General features: G+C 48.8%; 1 protein-coding gene across 3 annotated transcripts in view; it reads left to right on the top strand.

The window, feature by feature from the left end:
• Nucleotides 1–7,327: 7,327 nt before the first annotated feature.
• The window catches only part of SYS1 (SYS1 golgi trafficking protein), a 33,523-nt gene continuing 26,428 nt past the window's right edge, over nucleotides 7,328–14,422 (top strand). The window contains exons 1-4 of one of the 3 annotated variants that reach the window (XM_082430399.1): nucleotides 7,328–7,465; nucleotides 7,683–7,924; nucleotides 9,268–9,335; nucleotides 10,489–11,719. In XM_082430399.1, the coding sequence (XP_082286525.1) occupies nucleotides 7,763–7,924; nucleotides 9,268–9,335; nucleotides 10,489–10,729 (471 nt within the window). In that variant the 5' untranslated portion in view covers nucleotides 7,328–7,465; nucleotides 7,683–7,762 and the 3' untranslated portion in view covers nucleotides 10,730–11,719. Of the gene's footprint in view, nucleotides 7,466–7,661; nucleotides 7,925–9,267; nucleotides 9,336–10,488; nucleotides 11,720–14,422 lie in introns of those variants that run through there. The other 2 variants (XM_082430400.1, XM_082430401.1) reach the window with 2 other exon arrangements.

Genomic DNA, 14,422 nt, shown 5'->3' with positions numbered 1-14,422 from the left:
CCCCACTTGCCGCAACTAGAGAAAGCCCTCGCACAGAAACGAAGACCCAACACAGCCATAAATAAATAAATAAATAAATAAAATTAAAAAAAAAAAAAAAAGACAAACTGAAAGGAAGATATCAATAGCTGAGGTGATTCCAGGGGTTGGCAGACTTATCTTCAGCTCTTGAAGCCTGCCTGATCTTTATTTGAGGGTATCTCCTCTTCCTGGATGTGTGCCTCTGTCTCTTTTACTGACTTACTGGCTCTCTATTCTAGTCTGAATTTGGGGGACAGCCAGTCTGATTGGCTTGGCCAGTAGCCTTCATTGTCTCCTAGAGTGAGAGCTTTCAGGTCAGACCACTTCTTGGATTACTAGTGGGCCTAGAGGGTGAACATCATCTAGCTTCTAACATATCCTGAACAGAGGGTTTGTTTAGTTAAAAGGGAAGGTTGAACATCATCCTCACTCTGACTCTGTAAAGTAGTATTACTTCTATTTTACAGATGAGAAAACAGGCTCAGAGAGGAGAAATGACAACAAAGTTGTAACAAAGCTGCCCTGGCTGATCTACAAACCCACCATTGAGAAATACATGCTGATTGCCCCTGAGATTTGGGAGTTGTTATGCAGCAACAGCTGACTAATACAGGATTGAAATCAGGTTTCATTGATTCTGTCTTACTGTGTTGTACCACTGAGTTTGCAGCTCTCATTCCTGCTCTCCCCGCAAAAACGTTTTTGAAGTATACTGTCCCCAAGGGAGCAGAGAGGAAGATGCTAGAAAAGAGGTTGAGAGATTGGTCCCTGAGAACCTCCTGCATACTGCTTCCCCTGCAGTCCCCTACTCTGACAGCTAGAGAAAGGCACAGATATTAATAATTCCAACCATTCACAGAGTGCTATGTAGTTCTTCAAAGAGATTTCATCTAGGTTATTGCATCTATACACCCCAAACAGTCCTAGAGGGTAGCCAGGGCTGGTGTTATTATAACCATTTAAAAACGAAAGCTCGGAGAGATGAAGTGAGTTTCCCAGGTTACAAAGATTTCATCTAAACCCAGATCCCTTGGTTTCTAGCCCTGGGCTCTTTCCACAACACCCTATTGCTTCTGAGTCCTTGATAGAGAGCATCCTCTGAGCACTTAGATGTGGTTGGCTTAGTGCCATGTGATTCACACCCGGCAGCGGCAAGGCCAAGGGCTGGAGTGCAGCGCACAGAGCAGGGCACTTCCATCATCAGCCCAACACCTCCCTTCACCAATCATTCAGCTCAGCTTTGCATTTTCTCCCATCTTTCCTTGTTCCCTTGAGGTCTTTTTCCCCAGGCTCTAGCCACATCTGGTCAAGGCAGAGATAGCACAATTATTTTCTAGATGCCACAGCAATCAGAATCTGCTCTTCGCAAACAGCAAAAGCTATTGGTGCAACAGAAGGTAACAGGGCAGGGAGGTAAAGAACCTCGGTGGAAGCCTGGCTTGGCCATTTGATTTATCACATGGGCGATTTACATCCCATGTCTCGAGTCTGTTTTCTCCTTTAATAAACGAGAATCATTGTGTGATGACATAGGGACTGGTATAAATGCGCTGACACATCCTTGTCCTGGCTAACTCCACTCATCTTTCAGGGCTACTCCTTTCATAATACTTCCTCAAACAGACCTTCCCCTGAGGCCAAATTATGTTCCTGCCCAAATTCTTTTACATGGCTTCCTTTATCACATTCACTGCAATTTATCTTTATTCAATTATTTCTTGATTTTCCTGCTTTATTGTGTATCTCCCCCGCTAGATCAGAAGATCCCTGAAGGGAGGAACTACGTCTGTTTTGGATACCCATAGGCTAACACAGTGCTTGCTACATAGTAAGCACTCAATAAATATTTGTGGGGACTTCCCTGGCAGTCCAATAGTTAGGACTTCCACTGCAGGGGGCCTGGGTTTGATCCCTGGTCAGCAAACTAAGATCCCGCAAGCTGTGTGGCACGGCCCACCCCCCAATTTTTTTGTTATTAAAAGAATAATGAATAAATAAATATTTGTGAATGAGTGAATCTGCCCTCCTCCTCCCATCCCTCCCACCTACCCCCACCCAGCCACCCCACTCACCTCCCAGGGGTGTTGTAAGTTGAAAATAAACTGTAAGCCGTCAATTCTTGGTCAAGGGTGATGGTGTAACCTCCGTTCCTCCCCCTGTTCACTCAGATCCTGCCACACTGGCCTCCTTGCTCTCCCGTGAATATGCCAATCTCATTCCTGCCTGAGGGCTTTGCACTTGAGTTCCCTCTATCTGGAATATTCTCCCCAGATATCCAGTTGGCTTCATCCTTTGCTTTAGTCAGATCTCTGCTTAAATGCCACCTCTTCCGGGAAGGCTTTGCTGACTGCCATTTCTGAAGTGACAGCTCTCACCCTCCATCCTCTACTGCCCCTGTCCCCTGACCCCCATTTCTGTTCATAGTGTTTCTCACTGCTTGATGTTCAATGTTACATTGTTGGTTGACTTGTTTATTGTCTCTCTCCTCCATGAGAAAATAAATTCTAAGAGGGCAGAGATTTTCTCTTTATTCTTTTTTGGCTGTGCCGCACGGCTTGCGAGATCTTAGTTCCCCAACCAGGGATTGAACACACGCCCTCAGCAGGGAAATGGCAGAGTCCTAACTGCTGGACTGCCAGGGAATTCCTCATTTTATTCATTTCTATCTGTATACTCAGACCGGTGCTTGGCACATAGTAAATGCTGAATGAATATTTATTAAATGAATGATTGAATGACTGACTGAATGAATGAAGACGAAAAGGAAAGTGAAGAAAACATCTTTTCTTCTTAAAATAAAGCCCTGAATCCTTCAAGGTCAGAGTAAGGAGCAATTTCTAGGGAGGGGCAGAGAGTATAGTACACGGTGGGGTCAGAAAACCTGAAGGGCTGGGGTAACTGTTTCAGAAAATCTCACTTCTCTCCAGAGTGTCTTTGGCCTGGGTAACCAATCCCTGGAAAAGAGTTCTTGATTCAAGAGAAACAACACCCTCTGCTCGGAGGCCCAGCCACCCACTGGAATGCTTGGCATCGTCCATCCTCCACAGAGAGGTGATTTGTAGAAACCACTGACCACTGAGCACAGAACACAGAAAACCAGTTCCTCGACCCCCTCTGGTGTAAAGAAGTGGGAGGCTGGAGTGGAAAGATTAAAGCTCCAGAGGCTTCTTAACTCTGATCATTCCAACTGACAAGACCAACCACACCTCAGCTGTGTACTGAGCTGAGTCACTTCTTTCTCTGAGCCTCAGTTTCTTCATCTGTAAAATGGGGAAAATGTATATATACCCACCTCCCCAGGGCTGTTGGGATGATAAGATCATGTAGTTGAAAGCTCTATGTAAACTGTAAACTCCAGTGCACTTTCTACTGTGCGCTGGGAAGAGGTTTGTGTGGAGTCAGGCTGACCTGGGTTGGAGTTCAAGCTCTACCACTCACTGGCAGTGTGGTCTTGGGTAAACTGTCCTTTTCCTCAGCCTCAGGCTCTTCATCTGTTAAGTAGCACCATTCATTGTACCTACAATTCACAGGCTTGTTTTGGAAATTAAATAAAGATTAAATGGGGACTTCCCTGGCGGTCCAGTGGTTAAGACGCCGGCTCCCAATGCAGGGGGCATGGGTTCCACCCCTGGTTGGGCTGCGCAGCGTGGCCAAAAAAAAAAAAAAAGAAAAGATTCAATGAGATAATATGTGTCTGGCACACAGTAGGTGCTCAACAAATATCCTTCCCTGGAAACAGAGGCACATGCAGCCCTTAAAACAGTGAAGGTAACAAAGGGTTCTCAGTCCAGAGGAAAAAACAAGCAGGCAATGAATGAACTCTCTCTGGTTTCCCTTCTAAGAGAGTGACTCACTGGCCAGAGCCCAGGATGATCACCAATGCAGAGGACAGGCAGCCAAACGCTAGCCTCCCACGTGGAGTTTCCAAAAAATGTAAGCACAGAGTTGCATAACCTGAGACACGTGTCTCCCTTAAGTGTTTTCCTGCAAACCTTCCCTGAAAAAGATCACAGAGCGGAGGCTGTAGGGCAGCCTTGGGGAGGAAGAAGGGAGAAAGGTGGCGGGGGGGGGGGGGGGTTGGAGAACTCAGGGGTGGGATGGGATTAGGAAGAGAAGGTACCACATTTACTGAGCTCCTATTACGTGCCAGGTAATAGGAGCTCACTCTGTCTGTTATCTACTTAGATCCTTGCCATAAATCTGAGAGAACAGCTATTACCACTCCCACATTCCAAGGAAAGAAATAATAACAGTAATTAATATTGCTAATGTTTACATAACGCTGACTACATATTCGGCAGTGGGACACTGCCCGACACACATTTTATTCTCAGGAAAGCCCAGGACATGGGTAATATTCTGACCCCATTTCACAGAGGAGGAGACTCAGAGAGATAAAGTAACTTCCCTAAGATCACCCAGTAAGACAGTAGTAGAGCCAGTGTTCAAAGACAAGAAGGGTTCCAAAGTCCATAGACCTCTAAGAGGGCATTTCCCAAGGGATTTACGGGGATGGATCTAGAAAGTGACCCCAGCAGGAGTTGTCTTTAAGTGCTCACAGTGGGAGCCCAGTGTGAGAGTGACGTCAATGACCAAGTGACCAGAGGCAGTCTCTTCCTCTGTGCCCAGAGGACAGTTTGTCCCAGCTTGTGGCTTTTTGTCATTCTGCCTCTGACCCAAAGTTTAAAATTTCATTCATAAGTTTGAAAACTACAAACTTGGCAGCGTGGGAAAGGCCCTTGGAGATCAGCTATTTTAGTCCAACCCACTCATATTACAGACAGGGGAAGAAAACCCTGAGGCCCAAAGAGAGCCGTGGACATGGCAAGGTCACAGCGCAATTTTCTGTTAGCAGGAGAGTTAGTTTGAGGTCAATTACAGATCATCTTGTTCTGTAATTATCAAATGCGGATGTACCTCTGAATCACTTGGGGAGCTCTTTACAGATTTCTGTACTCTGCTTCTGGAGATTCAGACTTCGGTTTGCAGCAAGGCTTGGGAATCTGACTGTATATGTTCCTCAGGTGACTCAGATGGCTCAGGGCCATGGTCTGCATTTGGAAGTTGGAGTCCAAGGAACCTCTTTGATTTTATAGTTTGGGATACTAAGATCCAGCGTGGGACTTGCCCAAGGTCACATGGCAAATCGGCGGGGCCCTAGCACAGGCTTTGTGGTCTGAACCCAAAGCTCATTTTCCTTTTCCAGGCCACCTGTAGTCAAATTCTCAAAATGGGTCACGAAGACTGGCCAAGAGTATTACCGTGGTTTTCCCCAGCTTAGTTTCCTTCTCGTAGCCAAATTAAGACTTGGGACACTGCCCATTTCCGGGGCTTGAAAAGGTAGGAATTCAAGAGCTGAAATTCTACAGGGAAAAGGAAACTGCTGTCTGGCAGGCCCTTGTGGGTTTCCCAAAGGCGAGCTCCAGGATCCAGGGATGACTCAGACACCAGCTATTCACCAGCCCCAACGCCTCAGGGCTACCTGCATTTTCCATTTCAGGAGAAAGAGGAGGGAACGCCTTCCTTCTGTGGGAGGAGATGGGGTGGAGAAGGCCCAGATGTGACTTGAGGGGGCCCAACTCAGGAAGAGACACACCATCTAGCACCTGGAAGAAAGAGGAAGCTGCCTGCCGAAACTAAGTTGAACCTCTCAAGCACTTTTCCTGAGCCTCTCTTCCAACCTCTCTCCTTAATCCCTCACCCTGAACCACTTAAGCCTAGGGATTCACTGCTCCTTTCCCCCTTCCCACTATCCCACACATATTTCACTTCTTCCTTTCTTTCTTTTTTCTTTTTTAGAATTCTGGAATGGTATCTTGGTGTTTGGAGTCAGGTGTCCTGGGTTTGAATCCCAGCTCAGCTTCCTATGAGCTCTCTGACCTAGGTAGAGTCAGGCCCCACTCTCAGAGCCTCAGTTTCCTCACCTTTAAAGTGGGGGATAATATCTGCCTTCTCTGATGATGATGATGATGATGATGATTTTGGCCATTGTGGGATCTTAGTTCCCCGACCAGGGATCGAACCCAGCCCCTCGGCAGTGAAAGTGCAGAGTCCTAACCATTGGACTGCCAGGGAGCTCCCATACCTTCTCTGATTATGAAGATGAAACAAGATCACATAGATACTTAATAAACAGAAGATGTTTTCTCAGAAGCACTAGATCATGTGAGTCATTAATACACCAGAGAGATTTGGTGAGCTGAAATGAGGTGCCTAAAAGAACAGTTGAACTGGAAATCACCTCAGAAATCTTGTCTAACTCCTCATTTCATAAACAGGGAAGCTGAGGTTTAAAGAAGAAAGTGGCTTGCTCATCACACAGCTAGTAGAGCAGGCTAGAAAACCTGGACTCTTTTCCTGGAACCAGTTACTTCCCTTCTTTCCATTCCGGAGAAGGGGAACCTAGGATCAAGGAAATCGATGGGTTTTGGTCTGCTGAGGCAGGAGTGAAATGACTCATCAATTTGCTGTGGCCCTTTCTCTATTCTTGACTCATTCAGCAAATATTTACTGACTGTCCACACTATTTGGACTCAGAAGAGAAGGCAGAGAGAAACAGCTATGGTGGCAGGCAGCGTTGGGATCTGCTTCCAGGTATGACTTCAGAACCTGGGCTTTTCCCCCCCATTTTAAATACGTATAGATATATAAATATAAATGGATATCCACATGATAAAACACCCACTATTCTGCCTTCTAATACAGTTAGGTTGTGTCTGAGGGCAGGGGCTGTCTCATTCGAACGTGTGCAAATTTTCCTGGCACTCAGTAGGGCACGAAATCAGTGCTGTGGTATTGGAAACACCTGAACTCTAATTCTGACTGCCACTAATTCTATGTCTTCGAGACAGTATATTCCTTTCCTTCTCTGGCCCTTAGTTTTACCATCTGTAACCCGGAAACAGTGGCAAAATCATGTGTGGAATTGCTGGCAAGTTCATTTCAAGTTATCCCAGGATTTAACCAGGAGAAAGAAAACGTTGGGAATCTAGGCTGAAAACAGAGTCGACATGATCACCTCGTTAATTCCCAAACATCTTTCCCTCGCCCTTGACCACTCCTCTACCTTCTACCCTAGCCGTCCTCCTTTTCTTGAAGATTTCCCTCTAGAGGGCACGCAAGCTCTACCGTTCTGGTGCCCCACTTCCGTTCGCCTTCATTATTTCTTGTGCGCATGTGCAAACTTCGCTTCCGGGCTTCCTTATCCTCATTTAGGTGGCTCAGCCGAAGACGGCACCCGTTACGCCTGCGCAATATCAGCCCCGCCCCTCCACCGCTGTCCCCGGAAACGCTTCCTTCCTACGCAGCCGCTACAGTCGCAGCAGCAGTTGGAGCTTTGCCTCTCTAGGCCGGTAGGGCCTCTCCTCCATGGTCCTGCCTGTCAGCACCGTTTCGGGGGCCAGTCGGTGAGGCTGGAAGCTTCGATCCTCGAGTCCGTCACCCGGTGAGTGAACCCCACAGGAGCTCGAGTACGAGCGGGGCCCGAGCAGCTGCTGGAACGGGCAGGATTTCCCCTCACTCCGGGAATGGGTCTGTCCGCCCCGGCCTCCCCCCCACTCCCGGAATGGGCTCGCCCCCTCGGTCCCAGTCCCTCCTCCCGGACGGGGCGACGTTGCCATGGTGACGGCCTGCAGGCTGAGGCCCGGCGTGTGTCCTCTCAGGTGCCGGGGCGGCCCGGGGCCCATGGCGCGGCGGTGGCGCTGACCCAGGCCCGGGCGGCGGCCGGGCCCCGCGGGCCGGCATGGCGGGCCAGTTCCGCAGCTACGTGTGGGACCCGTTGCTGATCCTGTCGCAGATCGTCCTCATGCAGACCGTGTATTACGGCTCGCTGGGCCTGTGGCTGGCGCTGGTGGACGGGCTGTTGCGCAGCAGCCCCTCGCTGGACCAGATGTTCGACGCCGAGGTATGGTCCCCGGGCCGGCGCGGGCGGCGTCTCGGCCTCACTGGGGGGTCTGACACTACTGGGCTCTAGACCTGGCTGGGCCACCTTCTCGCTTTGTGGCCCTGGGAAAGGGATATCACCTTTCTGAGCCTCGGCTGCCCTATCCATAAAATGGAATGACAGGGAGGCAGATAAGTACAAAGGAAGGGGCCTGCGTTCCAGGCAACCTGATACATCTCCTTTCTGACACTGAAAAAGTGACTTCACTTCTCTGAGCCCCAGATTCTCGGGTGCCAAATTGGGGACGGTGGGATGGATAAAAGAGCATTCACGGAGTATAATGAGAACTTCCTGGACTTTGGAGTCAGGCCTCTAAGTTCCATGTACTAGTTGTGTGACCTGGGGCGAGTGTTGTCATCTCTCTGAACCTCAGTTTTCCTGTCTGCAAAATCATGAGACCGCTGGCATAGAGGTCGTGGACTGCAGTACAAAGAGCCTGGCTTTGGATTCAGAAATGCTTAGTGTCCAATGTAGGCTGAAACATACCAGCTGTGGGATTTTGGGCAAGTTGCTTTATCTTTCTGAGCCTGTTTCCTATTCTGGAATAGAGTAATCCTCAGCAAAATGTTATGAGGGCCAGAGGGGCCTAGGAGTAAGAAAGTGCCTTATAAAGTGTAATAGGAGGGTGGAGAGGTGTTTTGCTTCAGAGAGGCAGCTGTGGTATATGGTAATAAGCACAGTTCTTGGAGCCAGGAGATCTGGGATGGAATCTTTCCTCCCACTGCTTATTCTTTATGTAGTCCTTGGGCAAGTTATTATCCAAAAAGAGGTAATAATAAGCAAGTTATTATGCAAACAGAGGTAACAACAACAACAATAACAACTTTATGAGGTTGTTGTGAGGATAATATGAGATAATGAATGTCAAGGCCTTTGAAAGCTGAAAGTGTGCAGATGTTTGGTATTGGATAGTACCGTATGGACAGTGGTGGAGGTCGCTCACCCACCAGGTGCCTAGTAGTACCTTCTTAGGAGCCTTGCTGAACCCCGTTCTAACTCTTTCGCTGTTTATTTACCCTGTCACTTTGGGCAAGTGACTTAACTTCTTTGAATTTTTATTCCTCCTTTGTAAAATGAGGATAACGATCCCATCCCGGCTGCTGTGAGGGGTCAGATGAGATACAGTGGTGGATGTCTGTAAAAGCAGCTTGGTGGAAATAGGCTGCCATACGGACGAAGAGGCCTATTGGCTTCTGTGGTCCTGGAATGATGTTTGTTCCTGAGGGGGGGCTGCTGAGGTCCTGGAGCCTGGGGCTCTGCCAGGTCACTTCTCCAGCATATTTCCATTTGTGATTCCCCCTCAGATCCTGGGCTTTTCCACCCCTCCAGGCCGGCTCTCCACGATGTCCTTCGTCCTCAACGCCCTCACCTGGTGAGTATCACCAGTTTTGCTATCCAGCTTTTGGGGTCTTTGCACTGGAACTAACTTACTAAATTCGGACATGAAACAGGCTGGCACTTGTTCCTGGGCAGTGGTGGATTAAAATGGGTGGCAGAGGCCAGTTCTGGGACTGGCTCCACTATAGGGTTTCCTTGATCGTTGTTTTGACGTAGCTGGAAAGCTCTTATGTCACTCTGTGCATGCTGCCTTGGGACAGCTTTCATCTCAGATCACTTCCCTGATGTGGAATCAGATGAGGAAAGGATTGGACTGGGAGTCAGTCTATTCTTGGCCCATGTGCCATTGGCCAAGTTCCTTCCCTTCTCTCTAGGCCTTGGGTCCTCATCTGTACCCTGAGGGCTTTGACTGAGAGGTGGTTTAGGGAAGTGATTAAGAGCTTAGGCTCTGGAAGCCGACTCACTTGGCTTTGACTCTCAGCTTTACCACTAGTCTAGTGACTATGGACAGGTTAATCTGTCTAAGCCCCAGTTTCCTCATCAGTAAAATCAGGCTAATAATATTACCCACCTCATAGTGGTAAGGGTTACATGAGTTAATTCACAGGACATACTTAGAACGATGCCTTTCACATTACTGTTCTTGACCTTACACTGGAGGTTGAAAACTGGTGGGGTGACTTTGACCTGAATTTGGCTCCCAGATATGTTCTTTTTGGCTTACACACTTGTCAACCCATGCAGGGTGTTTAAGACTTTTTTCACTTAGTTGTAAATCAGGATATTTTACGTTAAAAATACAGATTTCTGGCTTCTCTTAAAAAATGGGATGATCGATTGATTCCAGGCCAACATTCTAGCATGGTGACTTGCCTAGCTGCAGGCCCCACTTTAGATGAAACATGTATGCTTCATGCTGCCACAGTCCCCACCAATCTCTAGGATCCCTTTGAGTGGCAGCTGCATTGATCATCAAGCTCGTACTTTTTCCTTCTCCCCAGCCTGATCCACTCTCAGCATCACCTGCCAGGTTCCTCTGGGCATCTGATAATGTAACCCCTGCCTCCCACTTCTCTCGCTTGCTTCTGACCACTATGCTGTCATCCTGATTGTTCCTGCTCCCCCAAAGAACCTAATCTAAGGCCAGGACAACCCAGTGACAACTCACTGCTGTCCTCTCCCCACAGTGCCCTGGGCTTGCTGTACTTCATCCGGCGAGGGAAGCAGTGTCTGGATTTCACTGTCACTGTCCATTTCTTTCACCTCCTGGGCTGCTGGTTCTACAGCTCCCGTTTCCCCTCGGCGCTGACCTGGTGGCTGGTCCAGGCCGTGTGCATTGCACTCATGGCTGTCATCGGGGAGTACCTGTGCATGCGGTCGGAGCTCAAGGAGATCCCCCTCAACTCAGCCCCGAAGTCCAGTGTCTAGAGTCGGGTCCTTTGGACACCCAGCTGGGCACTTGACACCTTGGGCTGCTCCAACTGTCCAGATGAGGTCCAGCCCAGGCCTGAGAGGAACCCGGGAAATGTGAAGTCTCTGTTGGTGTGGGAGAGAGAGTGAGGCCCCATCAAGAAGGCAGGTAGCAGGCAGGATCAGAGCTGCAAGAGCGACCTCTGTCCACTGAAGCCTTGGTATCTGGGAGGTCGGCAAGGGGGACCTCTTTCAGGGTAATAACAGAATCAGAACCATGTCACTCTTGAGCCACCATACCTGTCACCAGCCTGTTATTTTAAAAAGGAAAAAAAAATAATAATCAAGGATATCTGATCACAGTGAACCACTCTTCTAGCCATCTGTCTTACCTCCCTGGGACAGCTGTTAGCTTTGCCATGCTGCTGAACTGCAGCTATTCTGTTTGGAGCAACACTTGGTTTCTGGATCCAGAGCCACAGAAAGAGATGTAGGCGCAAAGTAGCAGGCTGCTGTCAGGGAGAGGACGGCAGGTGGAGGCATCAAGCAGAAAGAAAACGCACAACCTGTGTCCTGCAGCACATGTGTGTGTACACCAATGAACCCGTGACTGACCTTCTTCCGGTTCTCTCTCCTGGGTCTCCACCCTGCTGCCAGCTTTCAACATAGCAGGCCGTAGGACCCAGAGAAGGATCTTAGCGTCACTCCCCATCTAACCCTCGAACTAGAGTCACTGCCTGTTCTCTAGGAATGACCGGGCATCCCAGCTCCCACTGGACCTCCGTTCTGGCAATAGTTCCCTTTTCCTGCCTTGTTGGAATTACACAGTGGGAAGGGTATAGTGGGCGCCCAGACACAGGAAGCCCAGCCTTCCAGCTTGAGGTGCACTTGATAGTGCCGAGGGAGATAGGAATGTGCTACTAAGATTTTTCTTTGGGGTGGAGTGTCCTCCGTGAGGGGCTTACAGCTGCCCTTCCTGTGTACATAAATACAGTATTTTCCACGGTTCTGCCTGTGCTTATTTTGTAATGCTGTGCTCGGGACTGGAAGAGATCAGCATAGCCAAACATTCTTTATAGCCAGGAGCTATAAAGAATGATTAGGCCACCTTCTTTTTTTCCTGAACCCGAGTATTCCTCCAACTGGTTAAAACACTTAAGTGCCGGGGGCACCTGTGTCCCACCCCCGCCTGCGGCCTTCTCCGCCACGCCTTGGGTGAACTGCCATGACCCTCAGGGTACCTTTCCCATTTGCCAGGGACTTCTGAACGTGCCCAGTGGAATGCACTGGTCTAGACCCATTTCTGCCTGGAAACCATTGCTGCTCCCCTTTGGGTCCTCCAGAGCCTGCCTGAGAGAGCTGGCAGTGTTCGGCTTTCAGCGTTAGGGCTACACACTTGGGGACTTCTGCCGTCTCCCCAGGAAGCCTTTCTAGCCTCCTGGCTCCCAGCCCTGCAGAATAGGAAGTTGAGACCGACAGGATGAAGGTTTAAGAGTGAACGTGCCTGGGCAGAGGCTGGGAAAATGCTCGGGTGAGGCACCTCAGTAACTCAGGGCACTCTAGCCAAGCTTGGAGGAAGGTTGTTAATGGGATTCTAATCCTGGCTGTGGGGTCCAGGAGGTATGACCAGCTGAAACGGCTTCCCCTGGGTGGATGGATTTCCCCCCAGACACCCCAGACTCTAAAGGCAGGTGACTAACTTTATTTTTAGGAAAGCCTCAGAGCGCTCACATCATGTGGCCGCAGCCTCCCGCGGCCAGCTCTGGCGGTGGTAGCTCCAGCTGTGTTGGCACACCTCTTTGGGAGTTTCCCACAAAGCCTGGTGCCGTCCTTCTGCACATCTTCGATGACAGATCTCTGCCCCTTGAGTGTCAGTTGGATTTATGAAAACTGCCAAAGGTCAGGGGAGCCAAGGTGGGGTTTTTTTGTTTTTTAATAATATCATGACTAAGCTGAATGACAGTTGGGGGTCAAAAATATGTGAGTTTCCTGAGATTTTTATGAATTCTAAAGTGACAAAGCAGTGTCTGGAGGCAAGTTCCAGAGAGGACTGGGCAACAGAAGTAATAAATAACATCCACCGAGTGCTTCATAAAGAGATGTCCAGCAGTAGACTAAGTGCTCTACATCTCCTTGCTCACTTAATCTTCACAACAACCCTCTGAAGTAGGAAACAGCATCATCTGTATCTTACAGATGAGGAAACTGTAAGGAACTTGCCCAAGGTTACATGTTAGGAGCTGGCAGGCAGAGCCAGGATTTGGGTTCCGGTAGTGACATTAATAAACTCATTCTGAAGACATTAATAGTTAAAGATGTTTAAGTTCTTATTGGTTAAACAATCTGCACCTTATAATCATACTTTCTCATCCTACTGTATTGTTTTAAATACTAAGGATGTAAAAAGCTTTATAAATATTACTTGCTTTCCAAGAAAAACTGATAGGCAGTACATTAAATATGGCCACAGATTTCCAAGTGAACATAGGAATGTTGGAAATATTTTTATTTCCAAAGGATAAAGGAAAGTACCTAGATCAGAAAATTACCTCCACCCTACCACTGAGTTGGTATAGCTCTTGACTTTCTAGGGGTCTGACGTCTAGACCCCCTCTGCCCCCCGCCCCATCCCGTCCACTACCTGAACTCGGGCCATTTGGAGAGACAAGTGGAGACTAGTGCATAGCCGGTGCTCAGAATGGTTTATAACCCGCAAGATGGACGGGAAAGGAGAAAGGGATATCTAGCTCAGAGGGTGCCTCTAACCCCTAGTTCTAGGCAGGCCTGTCCAGATCAGAGCCAAGTGGGGGTCAGAATGGCAGCCAGCAGGCACCAGTGAGGCGGGAAGCTCCAGGTCCCCGTGAGTCTTACGTGAGGCACAGCTCAAACAGGTTAGGTTCCCCTGGAAGCAGAGCCTTAGACTCTCTTCAGCAACTCCCAGATCAGGGTAGCTTCCTTTTCGCAGTCCTCGGGGGCAGTCAGCCTGTAGCCCAGGGACTACAGCCTCAGGGGCAGGGGGAGGAGAGGCCAGTTCCGGGCACAAGAGAGGTTCTTTGTGGACAGGGAATTAAAAGCTACTGCCTGCTTGAGGTTTTCTGTAGGAAAGCAGCAAAGGATGGTGGAACAACATTGAAACAAGGCGAGTAGAGGGAGCTGAGAGTTTTAATCCCTGACCTGCCTACCTGGCCAAGCCAGGGAGAGTTCTAGGGGCCCAATGTTAGAAGGCTTTAGAGAGCTGCAATGGAGTGCAAGGTTAAGTCCTGGAGTCCCATTACCAGCTGTGAGACCTTGGATAAGCTACTTAACCTTCCCTGGGTTGAACTTCCCTGAGTTTTTGTGAGGATTCAGTGAGATGTCATAATGTAAAGCACTTCGTGCTGTGCCTGACGTATAAGAAAGTGATCCATGAATCTAAGCAGTTAGAATTATGGGAACACCGCCCCCTTCCCATTTTACGGAGGAGATATCTTTCTTCAAAGCCTCAGCTGTTAGATGGGGGACAGGCTTGCCCATGACCTAGGTACACCCACCAAGTATTGAGCTCCTATGTGCCATGCACTGTAAAGTGATTTATGTTTCTAACTTAATCCAATGAGATAGGCACCAGCGTTTTCCCCATTTTGCAGACAATGAAACTGAGGCTTAGGAGTAAACAGCTTTCCCCAGCATCAAACAGCTCATAAGAAGCTAGGCCTGTCTGCCTCAGCCACC

The sequence above is a fragment of the Balaenoptera physalus genome (assembly GCF_965194825.1).
Source record: "Balaenoptera physalus genome assembly, chromosome: 16".
Classification (NCBI taxonomy): domain Eukaryota; kingdom Metazoa; phylum Chordata; class Mammalia; order Artiodactyla; family Balaenopteridae; genus Balaenoptera; species Balaenoptera physalus.
This window is presented reverse-complemented; position numbering and strand designations above follow the sequence as displayed.